Source organism: Anopheles nili, chromosome 2 (assembly GCF_943737925.1).
Source record: "Anopheles nili chromosome 2, idAnoNiliSN_F5_01, whole genome shotgun sequence".
Lineage (NCBI taxonomy): Eukaryota > Metazoa > Arthropoda > Insecta > Diptera > Culicidae > Anopheles > Anopheles nili.
In genome coordinates, this window is record NC_071291.1 from 55,265,636 (window position 1) to 55,281,400 (window position 15,765).

Here is a 15,765-nt window from a genome sequence, read left to right on the forward strand (position 1 = left end):
GGCGTTCAATCTTGCTTCCTTCAATCGAAACACACAGGAAGCCGCGTTTAGAAGAAGGGAAATCTTGCGCAAATAAAGCAGCCTTTCGCGTGTTTTCCAGTTGCTTTGTTTTCAGCGGTGCATAAAAGCCGCGTGTGGTGTGTGCGGGTCGTTGCATTTCAAAGTAAAAACCTCAGCAGGCGGTGCTAAAAGCTGACACAGCTTCCTTTACGGCCTATTCTCTGGTATGGGTTCTTTCGGATTTTGTTGATCAAATTTATTCCCAACTGTTCAGTTCCTCCACACACGGCTGCAAAAGACGAGAGACAGCTTTATTTTTGAAGTGATGGATTTTTACTGTTTTCCCCGCCCCACACAAAAAAAAACCTAACGCACCGATTTCCTGTTTCGTTCCAGGTCGAGCATAATGTAAACCATCTGTCTCGAAGCAGAGTACGACGTGTTGAAATAGAAACAAGTGCACATCCCCTTTGGGCTAAAAGAAAGACCCAATCTCACCCAGCTTTGAGTGCATTTCCGTCAGTGAACGATCGTAAAACTCTACGCCAGCGGGCATTCCGAAGTTGTAAAACTTAACCCTCATCCAGGGGGGGTTTGCTCGAGTGGCGAGTTGAAGGTGTTGAACGCGTGTGTCCGCGGAACAGCGTGAAAAGAGGGTCCTTTAGAAGGGTGTCCTTCTAGTACTGCGTGGAGCAGACGTGCCCGTAGGGTTTTCCCAAACCACGAGTGGCAGTGATTATAGCGTTTTAGATTAACGAAAAGCTTAAAAACCAAAAAGGGAACGCCCAAGGGTTTTCTCCCTAACGTGTGATTGTGTTTTGGTGCGCACGAGTGGACGAAATAGTACAGCGAACTTCTTCGGTCCATTTTTCCTGCGGTAAGATGAATCTGTCGTTCGCCGGTTGCGGTTTCCTGGGCATCTACCATGTCGGTGTTGCGGTGGCATTCAAGAAGTATGCGCCCCATCTGCTCCTGCACCGGATTAGCGGCGCTTCAGCCGGAGCCCTGGCCGCCTGCTGTCTCCTTTGCGACATGCCGCTCGGTAAGTCTAGTGTCGAAGAATCCTTACAATCAAACGAAGAAGTCGGTGCTTTTGCCGTAGTCCGCGAAGAAAATCACGTGAAAGGCCGCGGGATTCGCCCAATGCAACACGTCCCTTTTCGGTTCTCGTGTTCCACAACGTGAGTTTGGGTTTTTGGTGTTTTTTATGTGGAATCACATTAACTCTGAATAACCGAAACCACTTGGCTGAGTGGTTGTACTACCTCTGGGGTTTGAAGAGAGAGAGAAAAATTACCGCAAATTAGGATGACGTCGCTGTAAATTGGACCTTTCCCTGGCTCAGGTAAGCGACGGTGCAGTTAAAAGCTCTTTAACGCGTACCCTGCTAATTAGTCGATTATTCGGCGTCTCTTCGACCCATTCAGCGTCTCACAGCTCTACAATAACAGCAAGCAAGAATGACGCCTCCATAAGGGCCATAGAATAAGGGCTCATGGTCACGAAACCCGCCAGAGTAACGACCTTTGGATGCCCGACGCCTAGCTGGCAATGCGATTCTGTTTACGCAGATTGTGCGCTCTCCCGGCAGTTTCCACGAAATGATGAAAATCCCCACCTAAACCACCCGCTGTTTGGATGGCGCAAACATTCTGCTTCCCCGGTCGCGCTTCAGCTATCGATCGAAATAATCGAACGTTTGCTTAGCCTCGAACACGTGCCCTGCGGAGGTGGGAGATGGTTGGAAGTGGAGCCGCGCGGGAAGCCTTTCCAACAGCGGCAACGACCGTGCCCTTCGGGGAAGCAAGGGATGATTCGTCACCACGGTCAGCTGAGACAGGCACGGTCCGAAGGTCCTCAGCCCTTGCTTGTACGTTCTTTGTTTTTGGGAGAGGGTTTTCCACTGTACAGTGACAGGATCGTGCAAGTCGAATGGGGTTGAAATCTGATCCAATTTAATCAAAATGGGAACGATAAGCCCCAGAATCAGTCCAGTGACGTCGCGTGGCCAAAGTTGATCGTCAGCGATTCGGACAAAGCAACGATGAGATCACTCTTTGATTGGAGAAAAAGGGATTTTCGAATCGAACGCCCTTTGTACCTTTGGGGTGGGCGTTGGAAAGGGGTTGCGTGGGGTTTACCGACGCAGCTGAAAATCGTTATCACACGAAGTTCGGAGGTCTATCTAATCTTTGGTGTGTGAGGGGTTTTAGATTTAATGATGTTTTGTCAACCACCCGGGTGTACGAATTGAAGGTGCTTTAATCCACCCGCTGATGAATTTAGCGGAACGGATTTTTTTTTCTATTTAAAGTAAGCTCTTTAGGCCGAAGTAGAAGGGAATTCGGTGGGGGGTAACTACCGCGCTATCACATCATTTAAAACAACCTTGAAATTTTTGCACAAAAACGCTCCCTTTTTTGTACGTCACAAACGCGCGCGGGTCAAACGTTTACTACGCATTTAGAAGAAATTAACGCAACTCGGTTGGAGTGACGCGAAATCGATTTGGGAGGAAGATGACCATCCGCTGGAGAGTTTGTGATTTATGACGCAAAAACGAGGCAACCGCGCAGTGCGAGGAGTCGCTCGGTTGGTCGCTTAATTTACGAGCCCTCCTTGAGCCTCCTCGAGTGCCGAGATTTGCTCACCCTCCCGAACCATCCACATGGGGGGTTATCAGCTACTCGAACCCCTCCAGATTGGTGTCCGTTCGATTGGATTTGTCCTGGCTGTGGAGGGTTTCTTTTCCATTAATTTTTGCTTCTTTCCAAACCTCTACGATGCCCCCACATATACGCGCCATTTTTACCCGATTGGCGTTGGAATGTTGAACGATCTTCGCGGGTGTTATCGCGTGATCCTTCGGAGTGCGGGTTTTTTTTTGCTGGGTTCTGTTTGCATTCTGGTTTATTCCGCATCAGATTTGGGTTGTTGAACCGCAACGAGAAGAGCCCCAACCTTCTAGAGTGGAGCCTTCCCGATCGCGTAACGGGTGGCTTTCGGTGGGGGGTGCCAAACAAAACAGGAACAAGGTAATGCCACATTCCACCCGTGCATTATCGCGGAATGGCGAAATGCTTCACTATACACATTTTTCGCTGTTGTTATGTTTATTTTTGCTGCTCTGTTTTGTTTGTGTTCTGGCAGCGTGTGGTGGAAATATGAAACTGTTGACACGGTTTCCCTACCGGTGCTAGAAATCAGCCACGAAAAGTGGGTCCTAGTTTTATTTTTTTTTTAATTTTCGCGCAGCGTAATCAAACCTCATTTCACATGCATTCGGTGCACTCTCGGTGTTCGATTGCAAAAGATCTAGAGCAGGAAGCCACGCGGGCGACAGCTTAGCGTGAATAAATTAACCCCCTAGCGGCCCTTTCGCGTCGCCATTCTAAGGGCTTTTACTCTTAGCGGAGTTGTTGTGTGTTTTGTGATTTTCTCCCCCACGAAAAATTGCGCAAAACCCGCCCCTCCCCGTGTTGTGTCTGCGTGCCGTCACGCTTGCGAAAGCGTGTTTGCGTCGGATGCAATTGTTGGAGACGCTCAAGAGACGCCACGGAACGAAACACTTTCGCCCGCTGTTTTGTAAGGGAAAGGGAATCACATGGACGCAAATGCGCTCGCAAGCAGCCTTGCTTACACATTTATCATCTGTCCAGTACCGCTGGCGGTAGGTGAGAGAGCTGAAACGATGCAATTGCACTTCGGGGAACGATGCAGCGAACAAACGAAACTCCACCAACGGCCCTTTCACTGCCAACCAGTGGAGCATTTCGTGACTCACGTGGCACGCCTCAAACACGCGGCTGAAAGTTGTGTTTGTGTGGGTGTGCGAAGGGAGAAGGAGGAGGCTTTTATGAGCCGCCGCCGCAGGATCGATGCGATTATGCGCTAGGGCATGTTTTAAAATTGTGCTACGGTCGCGTACGTAACGACGCACATTTTTCGCAAGGTCAAAACCACGTGCAGCGTGTGTTCCGTTTGCGCTAAAAGCAAAACGCCATGTGTGAGCGCGTGTCTGTCGCGGTTTGAAATATCGTAAACAAGTTGTTTTGTTCCAGTCCCGTGCACGCTCGTTGCACTCAGCCGATGAGCTGTCGAGAGCACATTGAGGGACAAATGAGTTTCGAGACCGAGGAATGTCGCTTCCCTACTCGCGATGAAGGTGTTGCGCATGATGGCATCACACGCGAGGTTTTCCTCGCGGGGCTGAATTGGGAAACTGCGGCACATCGCGACACGAAATGAGGGTTATTAGGTCAAGCCGTTTGTTGTGCTGTGTGATGTGATTGCAACTTGCTTAATGGCTGACACTCTTCACGGTGTATCGGCGTTCGAATTCCTATGCTTCCGTGCGTTTAATTTTGATGCACTTGAGAGCGAGGTAATAGGTCCAGGAGGCCCTTGTGGAATGTGCCTGACATGAGAAGTGTCTTTGAATGTGTTCTGGTGAATTACTAGCACAACGTTACCCACCACGTGATAGGAACTACGGTTTTCAAGCACGCTTCCGCCATACAGAGTAATCTTCTTCAATTAGGACCGATTTCAAAAAACGTTTTCTTCCCCTACTGTCATGTGCACGTTTTGTGTTGCGTTGGAGCACATTGTAACAAAATTGTTAAAGAAGCTGCACTTCTTCCTTTTCTGCGGCACGTTTTCCGGAAATCGCAGAATGCGTCCTCGGATTGTGTGCGCGAGTGACGCAAATGGTGGCATGATTTGTTGCCATAATAGGAACGAAACACACACACACACACATACACACGCCCGTGTCAATGTGCCCCCGGGGGTGGCTTTTTCTTTTGTCCCCATCGTCCCGTCGTCGGCCTTATAGCGGGCGCGTGATAAGAAAAGGGTTGTCGATTGATCAATTCAATGCAGCAAACGCCCAGCTCCGTGGCTCGTTTTTGGCCGATCGCGGGTCCGTGATGTAAACATGCGCCCTGGTCCGATTAGGTGCCTTTATCAGGGGCAACAGTTGACCTGGAAAAAGGCGTCGGCATCGACAAAGAATCAGCACGTCGGAAGTGTCCGTTGTCTGCGGCTGTGTGTGTAGTACTTCGTGGGAGGGAAACTGAGTCGTCCTGGCGATCGGGTGATGATCGTTATCATTTGCGGCGTGGGTTTTTTTTGACACCCCTCAGCTTTTTTCATTGATCGAGATTCCTTCTTCTCTTGCTTCCGTTGGTTCCACAATTGTGGTGTCTCAGTGTTGACCAGGGTGACCTCCTTCTCAGGACGTGACTGAGGTTGATCTTCTTGACCCGTCCCGACTGGCGCGATCGGATCGGATGATCGGAAACCACCGTGGAATTATGCTACGTCCTGTCGTGCTGTCACGGCCGACTTCCTAATGGGGCATGCCTTTTTCTCTCTCTCTTTGTCTCCCCATCATTTCGTTTGTTTATTATGCTTTTGTTATGTCGTAACACTGCCGCGCAGCTGGTTCGTTATGCACACGACAACCATTGGGAGAGTTTCGTGGAAGACGCTTTCTGATAAGAAAACTCCACCGACCGTGTGCCGTATTGACGTCAGCATGCTCCTTGGGCGTACAAAAAAGAAACCATACTCAAGAGGAGAGATGACTTGATGCGTGCACAGGGTTATCTGTTTGATGTGGAAGGGTTCTAGAACCCCTTCGTTTGTCTGACTACTCGAACCCGAGCTTACACACCTTATCGTAGGACGTCGAAAAGGCACACGAATTCCAACCACAAGCTCAAGTGCTCAAGGTCAAGGTTTTCATGATCGCAAAAACATGTCTCAGGAAATATAGTCATGGGTAATATCTGCGACATAGGTAATATCCACAAATAGATATGTCCTTGAAAGTTAATCAAAATTGGTCGTCCGGGTCATCAGCTACAGGCCTATTGATCAATCAGAACATCTTGCAGACCTCGTAGTTAATTTCGAATAATTCCCAGTTAAGGTTGGTACTAAATTTAGTAATCGCAATAAAGATTTGGGAACTTTAAACGATTAGATTGGCGGCTCCGATTCCGCGACACCTCATCGATGATCGACGAGCGGGAAGTTTGCCAAATTATCTTCAAAATCTCAGAGCACGAGTGCGCCATTTACGACATTGACGGTGTCGTTGCTCCGTAGATATGGCGATTCCCTGTTTTGATGATAAACATCCGGGTAATGTGATTAAAAGGGGGTCTCGACGAAAAATATGTTGATCCCCAACAAATTCCACCCAACGAACGAGCTGCGCGTGGGGCCTCTAATAAGCCGGATATATATGTATGTACGCTTGACCAAACCAACGAAGTTCGCAGTATCGCCGCCCCACGAAGGGCTCGCCCAGGGCGTGCGAGTGTTGACGTCGATTAGCGTGACCTCGAAATTTTATCTACATACCTCCTACTCCTCGTTCTCGACGTCTAATTTGAAGCGAGTTTGGCTGCGACGCAAAATCCCCACCCCAAATTGGGTGAGCAGGCGGGAAATCTACGCGCCTCCATAAAACCCGGTTGACGGGCCTCCAAAAATTCGTCTCCCCTTCCCTTAAGGGTCTCCATTCTCCTCTGTTCCTCCTGCCTACCGCTTGGTTACGTGGGTATTTCTCGAACCTTCTACGACTCACCACAACGTTCGAGCGACGGCGTGAGTATTCGGGAACTGTGGCCCTTTCGAATGTGAGCGAGTGACATCCGAGCGGGGAGGAGACACGAAGGGATAAGGGATCTAGGGTGCGAGACGGTATGGTTGTGGCGATCACCAACACACGCACCCCCACCAATGCGGCCCGAGTCGGTGTCGAAACTAAGCATCGACTTATGTTGGGAAACATATCCGTCGGTGCGTAAACCCGCTGCGCATAGTTTTTTTTTTGGGAGAGCTAGACGGAGGATTGGGAGTCAAACGGCGGGGTAGCGGAACAGCCGGCTTGATGGGTCTAACAAACGAAGGGTCGGGGTCGCCAAAGGGCCTCGTTTGAAAGGTGACTTTCGTTACCGAGCGTTTTGGGTTTTCGCTGGTTTTGGAGGCCCGTCTCCGATTGTCGCTTCCGGGGGATGCTGTAGGGGGTCGAGGGAACAGGGAAGAAGGGTGAAAAGTGAAAAGAAGGTGTGTCTGCGGGTGTGCATGACGTCGGCAGAAAGTTTCCAAAAGGCCCAAAAGGTTCCGAAGAGAAGCAAAGAAATACTTATCTCAAAATTAACACGCTACCGTTGGTGCGATTAGAACCAATATTCATCCCAACACCCTTTAGAAGGGAAATACAAGAGGAATGGTGTGTTGGGATGACTTCATTGAGGAGTTCCCGACTGCTACAGGAACACTTCACTGTGGGTTTCAAAGTCCATGCTAGTGAAGTTGTTAATTACGCCCGCATGCATACCTTCTCAGCCTCACAAGTAAGCTATAATTATTCACCGAAGGGACACTGCGAGAATAACCTGCAAGTAATATGATCGCGCGATCGTGGTGTCAGGTTCAAGTGGTTAACCTTGCCGTTGCGCAACAACTCGATTACACGCGCATGCGCCACGCCATCACCCAACCGGAGAGCTATAAGATATTAATTTCACGCACATAGCTAATGTAGGGCCTTACGTTTTTCTTCGCAGGTGAAATGACGTCGGATTTCTTCCGGGTGGTGAACGAGGCCCGATCGCACTCGTTGGGACCGTTTAGCCCACGGTTCAATATCCAGACCTGTTTGCTGGAGGGACTGCAGAAGTTTCTGCCTCCTGATGCGCATGAACGCGTCAACGGCAAACTGCACATTTCGTTGACTCGCGTGTACGACGGCAAGAACGTGATCGTGTCCCAATTCAACAGTCGTGAGGATCTCTTGCAGGTAATGACGATTAACTGAGGTCCTTTGGCTTCCATCTGCTCAACGTGCATGCTAACCGTTTGTTCTCTTTTAGGCACTTTTGTGTGCTTGCTTCATACCGGTGTTCTCTGGGTTGTTGCCACCGAGGTTCCACGGTGTCCGGTACATGGACGGAGCGTTTTCCGACAACCTGCCAACGCTGGACGAGAACACGGTCACGGTCAGTCCGTTCTGTGGTGAAAGTGACATCTGCCCGCGCGACAACAGCTCGCAGATGTTCCACGTGAACTGGGCCAACACCAGCATCGAGCTGTCGAAGGAAAACATCAATCGGTTTGGGCGCATCCTGTTCCCACCGAAGCCCGAGATCCTGTCGTCCTTCTGTCAGCAGGGTTTCGACGATGCGCTCAACTTCCTGCACCGTAACAATCTCATCAGCTGCACGCGCTGCCTCGCTGTACAGTCGACGTTTGTGGTTGCGGAACAACCTGCTCCGAACCTTGAGCAGCAGATCCTGGAGGAGTACGATCCCGAGTGCAGCGAGTGTAAGGAGTGTACGCAGCACCGTAAGAACGCGCTTGTCGGTAGCATGCCGGATAACGTGCTCACCGTGTTCCAGACGTACATTGAGCAGGCGAACAAGGGTCTCATCAACTGGGTATTCCGGCACCGGGGTGGCAAGTTACTAACAGCGCTCTCGCTTCCGGCTGTCCTGCCAGCTGACATCATGTGCGCAACGCTAACGAAGTGAGTTGTCCATTATCCATTTCGTTTTTTAAACTGGGAAAATGGAACGGCACCCCACAATGCTTGGGATCTCCTTCCCGCCAGATACACCCCAATCTTCCGCCATCACGCTATTTAATGTCCACAACACCACAACGCACCAATGTGCGTGTCGCTTTTGTCCGTCTTGGCTCGCTTATCACCGATCTTCTCCCATTACACCTCACACGAAACCTTACACCGCTAAAGTAGTGAAAAAGTAGTAGCAATTGTAACTAACCGCAAAAAAACCGCAACTTCCCAACTTCCCATTTCCTGCGACCTGATCCTCCTGATCCGCCTGATCCCCAAACTCCTCTTGCTAAACTAACCTTCGTGCCGATAGTGCCGTTGGGGATAAAATCGAGCAGCGACAGTTCCGCTACCAAGTGCTCGGGAATGTCGTTTGTCCGACGGAAGCTTCCACGCTGCTGCAGCAACACCGTACGAAATGTAACCATCTTGTATGCTCCTCCACCTCGGCTCGCCCTTTCGCTCCCCTTCCGTTCCCTTTCGGCAGGCTGGCGGCAATGGGTGTCCTCGATCGGCAGCGCGTCCTGGCGCACTTCGAAAGCCTTCTAGCCTATCGGTAAGCGCACCCTGATTCGGGTCCAAAACCCTTAGCACACTAGCGCTTGCAGTGCGTGTTGTGACCGTCTCGCCTTTTTCTGCGTTGTCCTGTCTGTTTGTGTCCTGCGTGACCTTTGTCTATGTTGGTGGCGGAAGTTCGGGTGTGCCTGCGAATATGCGAATACTTAAGATGCAAAAGCACTTGAAATGTTTATAACAATGACTAATCTATCTTTGTTTTTCTTACTCTGCTCAACACGGCTCACCAGACTGATGGGCGCGGCACCGTCGATAGGCAAGCAGATCTGGGCGATGAGCGAGTTTGTGCTGAAAAACCTGAACACGATCCTCCTGAAGGTGCGCCGGCGACAGAAGGTAAGGTGAAAATAAACTTCTCCATCGTGTTCTTCGTAACTGACGGAAGTTCGGTTTTCCTCTTCCCAGGCACAGCTGACCGCGAACCTGCAGTGTCAGATCGCGCTGACTGAGTACAACCAAGGAGCAGGACAGCAGCACCATCAACACAGCCACCGCAGCTCGATTATTGACATGCGACTGGATGATGGGTACGTACCGAGCATACAAATTGTACAAGCACAAGGATCTGTTCAATCTGACTAACATTTTTCCATTGCATTTGTTCGATTTCCAGAAAATCCTTCAGCAAAGAGATCGCCTCAGGATACTCTTCCGGTCATCATTCGGCGGTGGGTGACATCGACGCCTTCGATCACATACTGCAGGTTTCTTCCCATCACGACGCAATGTACGCTTACTACTACATGGACGAAGACAATAAGGTAAACCGTCTAGGATCGAAGGATCGTGTGTGAAAGATCGAGCATTTACCATGCTCCTTTTCTCTTATCATCAGGTTAAGGTGACGGAAATATTTGACATGAGCGAAAGCGACAATCCTGCTCTACAGACTGCCAACGAGCGCGAGGCGAACCAACAGCTCGAGTTCGACACGGACTGGGAAACGACACAGCCAGGTACAGGCCGGAAGCGTTATAGTTGGACCTCCACCATGGCACATTGTGTATGTCCTCCTTTCCCCACCATCTTCATCTGCGTGTGTTGAAGTAGTTGATTGCTAGCGTAGTAGAGCTGTTTGTAGACCATTGTGGATGTATCCTAGCATGGTGGATGTATCCTTTCTTCCCAGCACTTCCCGAAGTGGCTGGTTTGGTAATGGTATGATTTCTTTCAACTTGCAGAAATGTTGTCTCAACACTCAACACGCGGTGTTTAACGTCAGCTAGTTGTTTCTAACCAAATCTCACCAAACACCTGCTCATCACTTCTTTTCGCTCTTTCGTTCGTTTGATATAAGTTAACACGGGCGTTTCATATTAAGTGTGTGTTTTTGTGTACTTGTTATCATATGTTGTAAGTGCGTTCGGTGGGATTAGCAGCTACCGTATAGTAGCGTATAACAGTTGTAGAAACACTGTATTATATCTCCTCGCGTTGTACGACGTTTTAATGATCATCACCATCTTGTTCGCTCCTTGCAGATTTCCTCTACGCCAACTCGTACGGTGGAGACAATATAATTGACATCGAAGAGTTCGATCCCAGCATCTTTATGAGTGGAAACCACCATCATCTCATGAGCGGTGGCAACAACAACAACTCCGGACCTCCTAACACCTTGACGCAGTATCCGATCAACCCGTGGGAGTGCTCGCAGGTGCAGATCGAGGAGCTGCCGACCGACTTCAACGATCCCTCGCTCGAACCAGAGGCAGACCAGCAGACGAGCCTGCTGTCGGAATCGGCCACCCTGCTGCTGAGCAAACCACCTTCGTCCTACTCGATCGAAATGTAGAAATAGTGCCGGCTAGTGCTAGTGAACTGAGCGTACCAGTTTGGGGCGTAGCCGAAGAGGGAAAAAATGTGATCGCGCGAGAAACCGAGCAGCACCATGCTTTTTCACTCATGATAGCCGATCGGTGCCTTACACGTCCGGCCGCAACGGGTCTAATGCTAAACTCCCTCTGCATAACCCCGTCGGCCCCAGAGGTTACCGGAATGATATTACCAATTAATAGCGACCAAAGTTACCTTCTTAGAGTCACCATTCCTGGGCTGCCCGGAGGCAAGCTTCAAAAGCGAATAATGGGTAGTGCAATGTGCTGAGATGCCGTCGAGCGCCATGCACTGGTGCTGGCCGGTACGGGACAACTCTCACACAGGCGGCCCAAAAAAAAAAAATAACCCCTGTTCTGCAGGACTTACCAGAGGCTAGTGAGGCTGCAAGCATAGAGGGCGGGTAGGTTTTACACGTAGGCAGGAACCTATTATGGCACGGATGAAGCATGCTCCCCGTGCCGCAGGTGTGCCTTTTCGAGCGTGGTGAACGTTGAATATTGTGTTCAATTGCGATATATTGTGGTGTCTAGCAGGCCAAACAATGAAGGATATAACAGAACCAAACAGGATATCGTAAACGATAGGAGGGTGCCGAAATATCGTTTGCATTTTATGCGATGACCACAGGCGTGTGTGATTGCATATGTGTGTGTGGCGTATTTTTAAATTAGATATACATTTCTTTCTCTTGATTGCTCTCAGTCAACTTCCGGTGTTTGTCGGAGGATATTTTTTTCAATTATTTTCGTTGCGCAACAACGTAACGTTAGCCAAAAACGGCCATGCTTTCATTTCGAGTCAGCTTTTTGCGAGAGGCAATTTTTAACGGATGTGATTTTGAATGCAAGTATGTTAAGCGAGATAGTGTAGTCCTTAGCACATTGGTTACGGTATGTTGCCACGTGGTTGGTTAACTTATGATTATCTCCGCACGCTCCGTTTCAGCTCGCCGTCCCGTTTCGACGTCACCGTGAATGATATTAGAGTGCTTCGGTGGTGCCGATCGAACGGAATGACTTTCACAAAAGGCTGTGCAATAGGAACAAAGCTGTTTTTTCGTTGTTTAGAATGAATTCGAATGCAAAGGGCGCATGGATAGGAACTTGCTGTTGGGTTTTGTGTGTAGATTTTACGTGTAGGGAGGTGTAGGATGAGCGCGTTGCCATGTAGAAAGGGATACGTAATATTTGTAGACACCGTTCGTCGGGAACAAGGTGAGCCGGAAACGCGAAGAGTGCCGGATGAAACTAGTGCAAGAGAAACAGTGTATTTGAACTAGCGTCGTAGAATTTATCGATCCGTTGCCCGTTCAGTTCAATAGCTGAGGGAAAACAATGTGACATTTTGCTTATTTATACGATTCATCTATCGATAGAAATATTTTTAAAAAATAAAGAATCAACAAACCAATCGACAAAAAAATCTACCTATCTGTCCACTCGTCGAGCGCATCGTACTGTAGGCCAGCGCACGTGCACGCATGTGAAGCGCGTGGAGTCCTTCCATCGTCGGGCGTGTGTTAGTGGTATGCTTTCGTCCTTGCGTGCCATGCGCAGTGCGTGGCGAGAAACGTCAAAGGCTCGTTGGTCGTCAAACAACGGGCGAAAAAATCAATCGATAGATAGTTAGGTAGGAGCTGCTTCCCGTTTTTCTGTTCTGTCATGGTGCCGTTCTCCGATACCCATCGCTACCGCGTACCGTGATTCCTGGCCAGGCGAGCGCACCGCAGGAATTGGAACCCAGCCCGGGGTGGCGGGTCTGCCGGGCGTGTGTTTGTGTGTATGTGCCAAAAAACTTCCTGTATCCGAAATCTTCCCCGAGAAACGGCCGCCAAAAACGCTTCCAATTCCACCTGCCAGGATGTTTCCACGTAGCTAAGACCAATCGCACTGGTGGAGAAGCCGTTTCATTTTTGAACGGGCTTATCGTAGCAATAGCAATACACGAACACGGCCACGGTAATAATACCCTCGCAGTCCCCAAACAGTGCCAAACATCCGAAACGAAACTCCACAGAGCCACCCCGAGGTGAGTATGGGCCGTATCCGTGACGGAGTCGATGTAACACTGATCCGTGTCCTTTCATTGCAGAGACGTAACCGAGCATGAAAAAGCAAAACGTACGGACCATCTCCTTGATCGTGTGTACCTTCACCTACCTGCTAATAGGAGCCGCCGTGTTCGATGCTCTCGAGTCGGAGACGGAAAAGAAGCGCTGGAAGGCTCTCAGCGGTACGTTACGAGGATTATCTAAAGATGTCCTTCCCCAGATGAAACCAATGCTAATGTTTCTGCCGATCCTTTCTTGCAGCGATCGAAAATGTGCTCATCACGCGCTACAACATCAGCGCTGAAGACTTCAAAGTCATCGAGACGGTCATCATGAAGTCGGAACCGCACAAGGCCGGCCAGCAGTGGAAGTTCTCGGGGGCGTTCTACTACGCCACCACGGTGCTGACGACGATCGGGTATGGCCACTCGACACCGTCTACCGTCAGTGGGAAGATCTTCACGATGTGCTACGCGGCCATTGGCATCCCGTTGGGGTTGGTCATGTTCCAGAGCATCGGTGAGCGCGTGAATCGGCTGAGCAGCGTGATCGTGCACGCAGTTAAGACGTCATTCAACTGCAAAAAAGCGATCGCGTCTGAGGTCGATCTGATCCTCGTCGTCACTACGCTCAGTTCGCTGACGATCGCTGGTGGAGCGGCCGCATTTAGCAAATTCGAGGGTTGGAGCTACTTTGACTCGGTTTACTACTGCTTCATCACGCTCACGACGATTGGGTTCGGAGACATGGTGGCGTTGCAGAAGGACAACGCGCTCAATAAGAAACCGGAGTACGTGGCGTTCGCGCTCATCTTCATCCTGTTTGGGCTGGCTGTGGTGGCCGCTTCGCTCAATCTGCTCGTACTGCGCTTCGTGACAATGAACACAGAAGATGAAAAACGGGACGAAGCCCAAGCCATACAGGTAGGCGTAGTGTTCGAGTACAGGTTTTCGACCGAGTGCATCATTATAGATCTTTGGTTGATCCTTAAAACCTTCCCACAGGCACTACAAATCGCGGTCAAGCTCGATGGGGACATTATCACCGGCAATACAGATAGCGTGGATGAGCGATGTTACGAGCATATTTCGGTCATCAACCCGATGACGGTGTGTCACAACTGCCCGACCAAATTCGACATGACGGAGGGTGGAAATGGATGTTTCATCGAGACGAGCTACCGGTACCCATTGATGGACTGCGAGATGACGCAGCTCCGATCGCCGGCCGGTGGTCCCGAGCCTGGTCAGCGGATGCATGACTTTGAAACCGACGATGATGGCCTAATACGACCGCTCCGATATGACTTCCATCCGAGCCGTGGCCGCGCGTCCGTTTGAACCTTCGTCCTTTGCGGTTTTCAGGATCCCAGGCCACCACGCACACGTGTACGCGCACCATGACGACGGGTGTGCGGCAGCTTCCCGTTCACACATACACACAGATCTACACACACATCGCACTCGGCAAACTGGGTCAATTAGTGGCCGCGAATCACCAACTTCCTCTAAGTACTTTTGTAACAAAACATCTCTTCAATGCGAATGCGTACGAATTGGTTTACGATAAGCGTAGCGTAATAAGGCGGTTGAGTCAAGTTTTAGCAATGATAAAGACAAATTAAAAATTCCGGGAACAATCGGTTCGAGCGTTACTAATAAAAAAAGCAAGAGCAATTTGCGTACATAAGCGAGTCGTGCGTGTTTGGTTGCGTTCTTTGGGGAGAAATCCGAAATCGCCTGCAGTCAAAATTGTTGTAAGTTCGCGATTTAGGCGATCTTTTAGCTTTTGATTTATTAGTTGCTAAGTCCTTTTAATTACGTACCTTTAGCTCTCATAGCTATAATACATTGATGCAAGGCTTCGGTTTAGTATACAGAGCCTTAAAGCTTACTTTACGTTACTACTTTACTTTATAACTTTATTATCTAAACTTTTGACATGTCTGCTTAACCTGTAGACAGTATCGTCTTTTCTGTGAAAGTATAATACGTCCTTATGTTACAGTTGTCTCATAGTTTTTAACGTAAAATATATATAGAAATAAACATAAATCGACCATAAGTATTGTGCACTCGATTTCATGCTTATAATGCGCTTCATTTCTTATGAAAAAACTTTTTGCAAAGTTCAAGCAAAACTCCTGCTAAACCAGCTATAACGAACGAATAGAAACAAAAAAAAACTTACCAATGTTAATAGAAACGTTGCTTGGCAAAGAAAAGGAAAAAACACGACTCGTTTCCCGAAGCGCATCGTGAAGATTCGCTGTAATTCTTGCAAGGAAATCAGAATATCCTGAGCGGTGCTGTGGGCTGAGGGAAAACTAGTGTCGTCCCAGGACGGCACGAACCGACCCAAGTGCTCGCGGGTGCTCCGGGCAGCAGAAAGTAAAAGTATTCCTTGATTACTATTTATGAATGCACATAAAAACATGCAAATTGGGTGCTTGTGAAAAGTGAATTCCCTCCACCGGGAAGGGTAGATTTTCCACTGCTCCTCGCCGCCCGCGACAGGTGAACCGGAAACGAGTCAAAGGTGGGAAAGAGGATCGTTCCGGAGTTCACTCCTTTTACGGAGCTGCAACGATCGAACCGAGCGATGCCAAGCAGGAGCATCCTTCGGGTTTTACACCTGGGAATGAGATTTTCCTAACCAGATCCTGAAAGGGACTTTCTGTGCTAATGTTATTAGTGAATGCATA

General features: G+C 49.4%; 2 protein-coding genes across 2 annotated transcripts; both read left to right on the forward strand.

Annotated features, from left to right (window-relative positions):
- Nucleotides 1–882: 882 nt before the first annotated feature.
- Nucleotides 883–11,024, forward strand: LOC128731098 (patatin-like phospholipase domain-containing protein 2). The gene is made up of 9 exons (XM_053824195.1): nt 883–1,042; nt 7,587–7,819; nt 7,893–8,545; nt 9,084–9,152; nt 9,403–9,508; nt 9,578–9,699; nt 9,786–9,933; nt 10,008–10,128; nt 10,654–11,024. The coding sequence occupies exons 1-9, from the start codon at nt 883–885 to the stop codon at nt 10,965–10,967; spliced, it is 1,926 nt and encodes a 641-aa protein (XP_053680170.1). The 3' UTR covers nt 10,968–11,024.
- A 2,092-nt stretch (nt 11,025–13,116) lies between these two features.
- LOC128731106 (two pore potassium channel protein sup-9) lies at nt 13,117–14,740 on the forward strand. Its single transcript, XM_053824203.1, has 3 exons — nt 13,117–13,243; nt 13,323–13,984; nt 14,066–14,740. The coding sequence occupies exons 1-3, from the start codon at nt 13,117–13,119 to the stop codon at nt 14,399–14,401; spliced, it is 1,125 nt and encodes a 374-aa protein (XP_053680178.1). The 3' UTR covers nt 14,402–14,740.
- Nucleotides 14,741–15,765: the final 1,025 nt, after the last annotated feature.

Excerpts from the sequence above, each read along its gene's own strand:
- LOC128731098 (XM_053824195.1), top strand. The coding sequence starts at position 883 with ATGAATCTGTCGTTCGCCGGTTGCGGTTTCCTGGGCATCTACCATGTC. Across the intron at positions 7,820-7,892 it reads GTCGTGAGGATCTCTTGCAG|GCACTTTTGTGTGCTTGCTT; the intron begins GTAATGACGATT and ends GTTCTCTTTTAG. Across the intron at positions 8,546-9,083 it reads ATGTGCGCAACGCTAACGAA|GCTGGCGGCAATGGGTGTCC; the intron begins GTGAGTTGTCCA and ends CCCTTTCGGCAG.
- LOC128731106 (XM_053824203.1), top strand. The coding sequence starts at position 13,117 with ATGAAAAAGCAAAACGTACGGACCATCTCCTTGATCGTGTGTACCTTC. Across the intron at positions 13,244-13,322 it reads GCGCTGGAAGGCTCTCAGCG|CGATCGAAAATGTGCTCATC; the intron begins GTACGTTACGAG and ends CCTTTCTTGCAG. Across the intron at positions 13,985-14,065 it reads ACGAAGCCCAAGCCATACAG|GCACTACAAATCGCGGTCAA; the intron begins GTAGGCGTAGTG and ends ACCTTCCCACAG.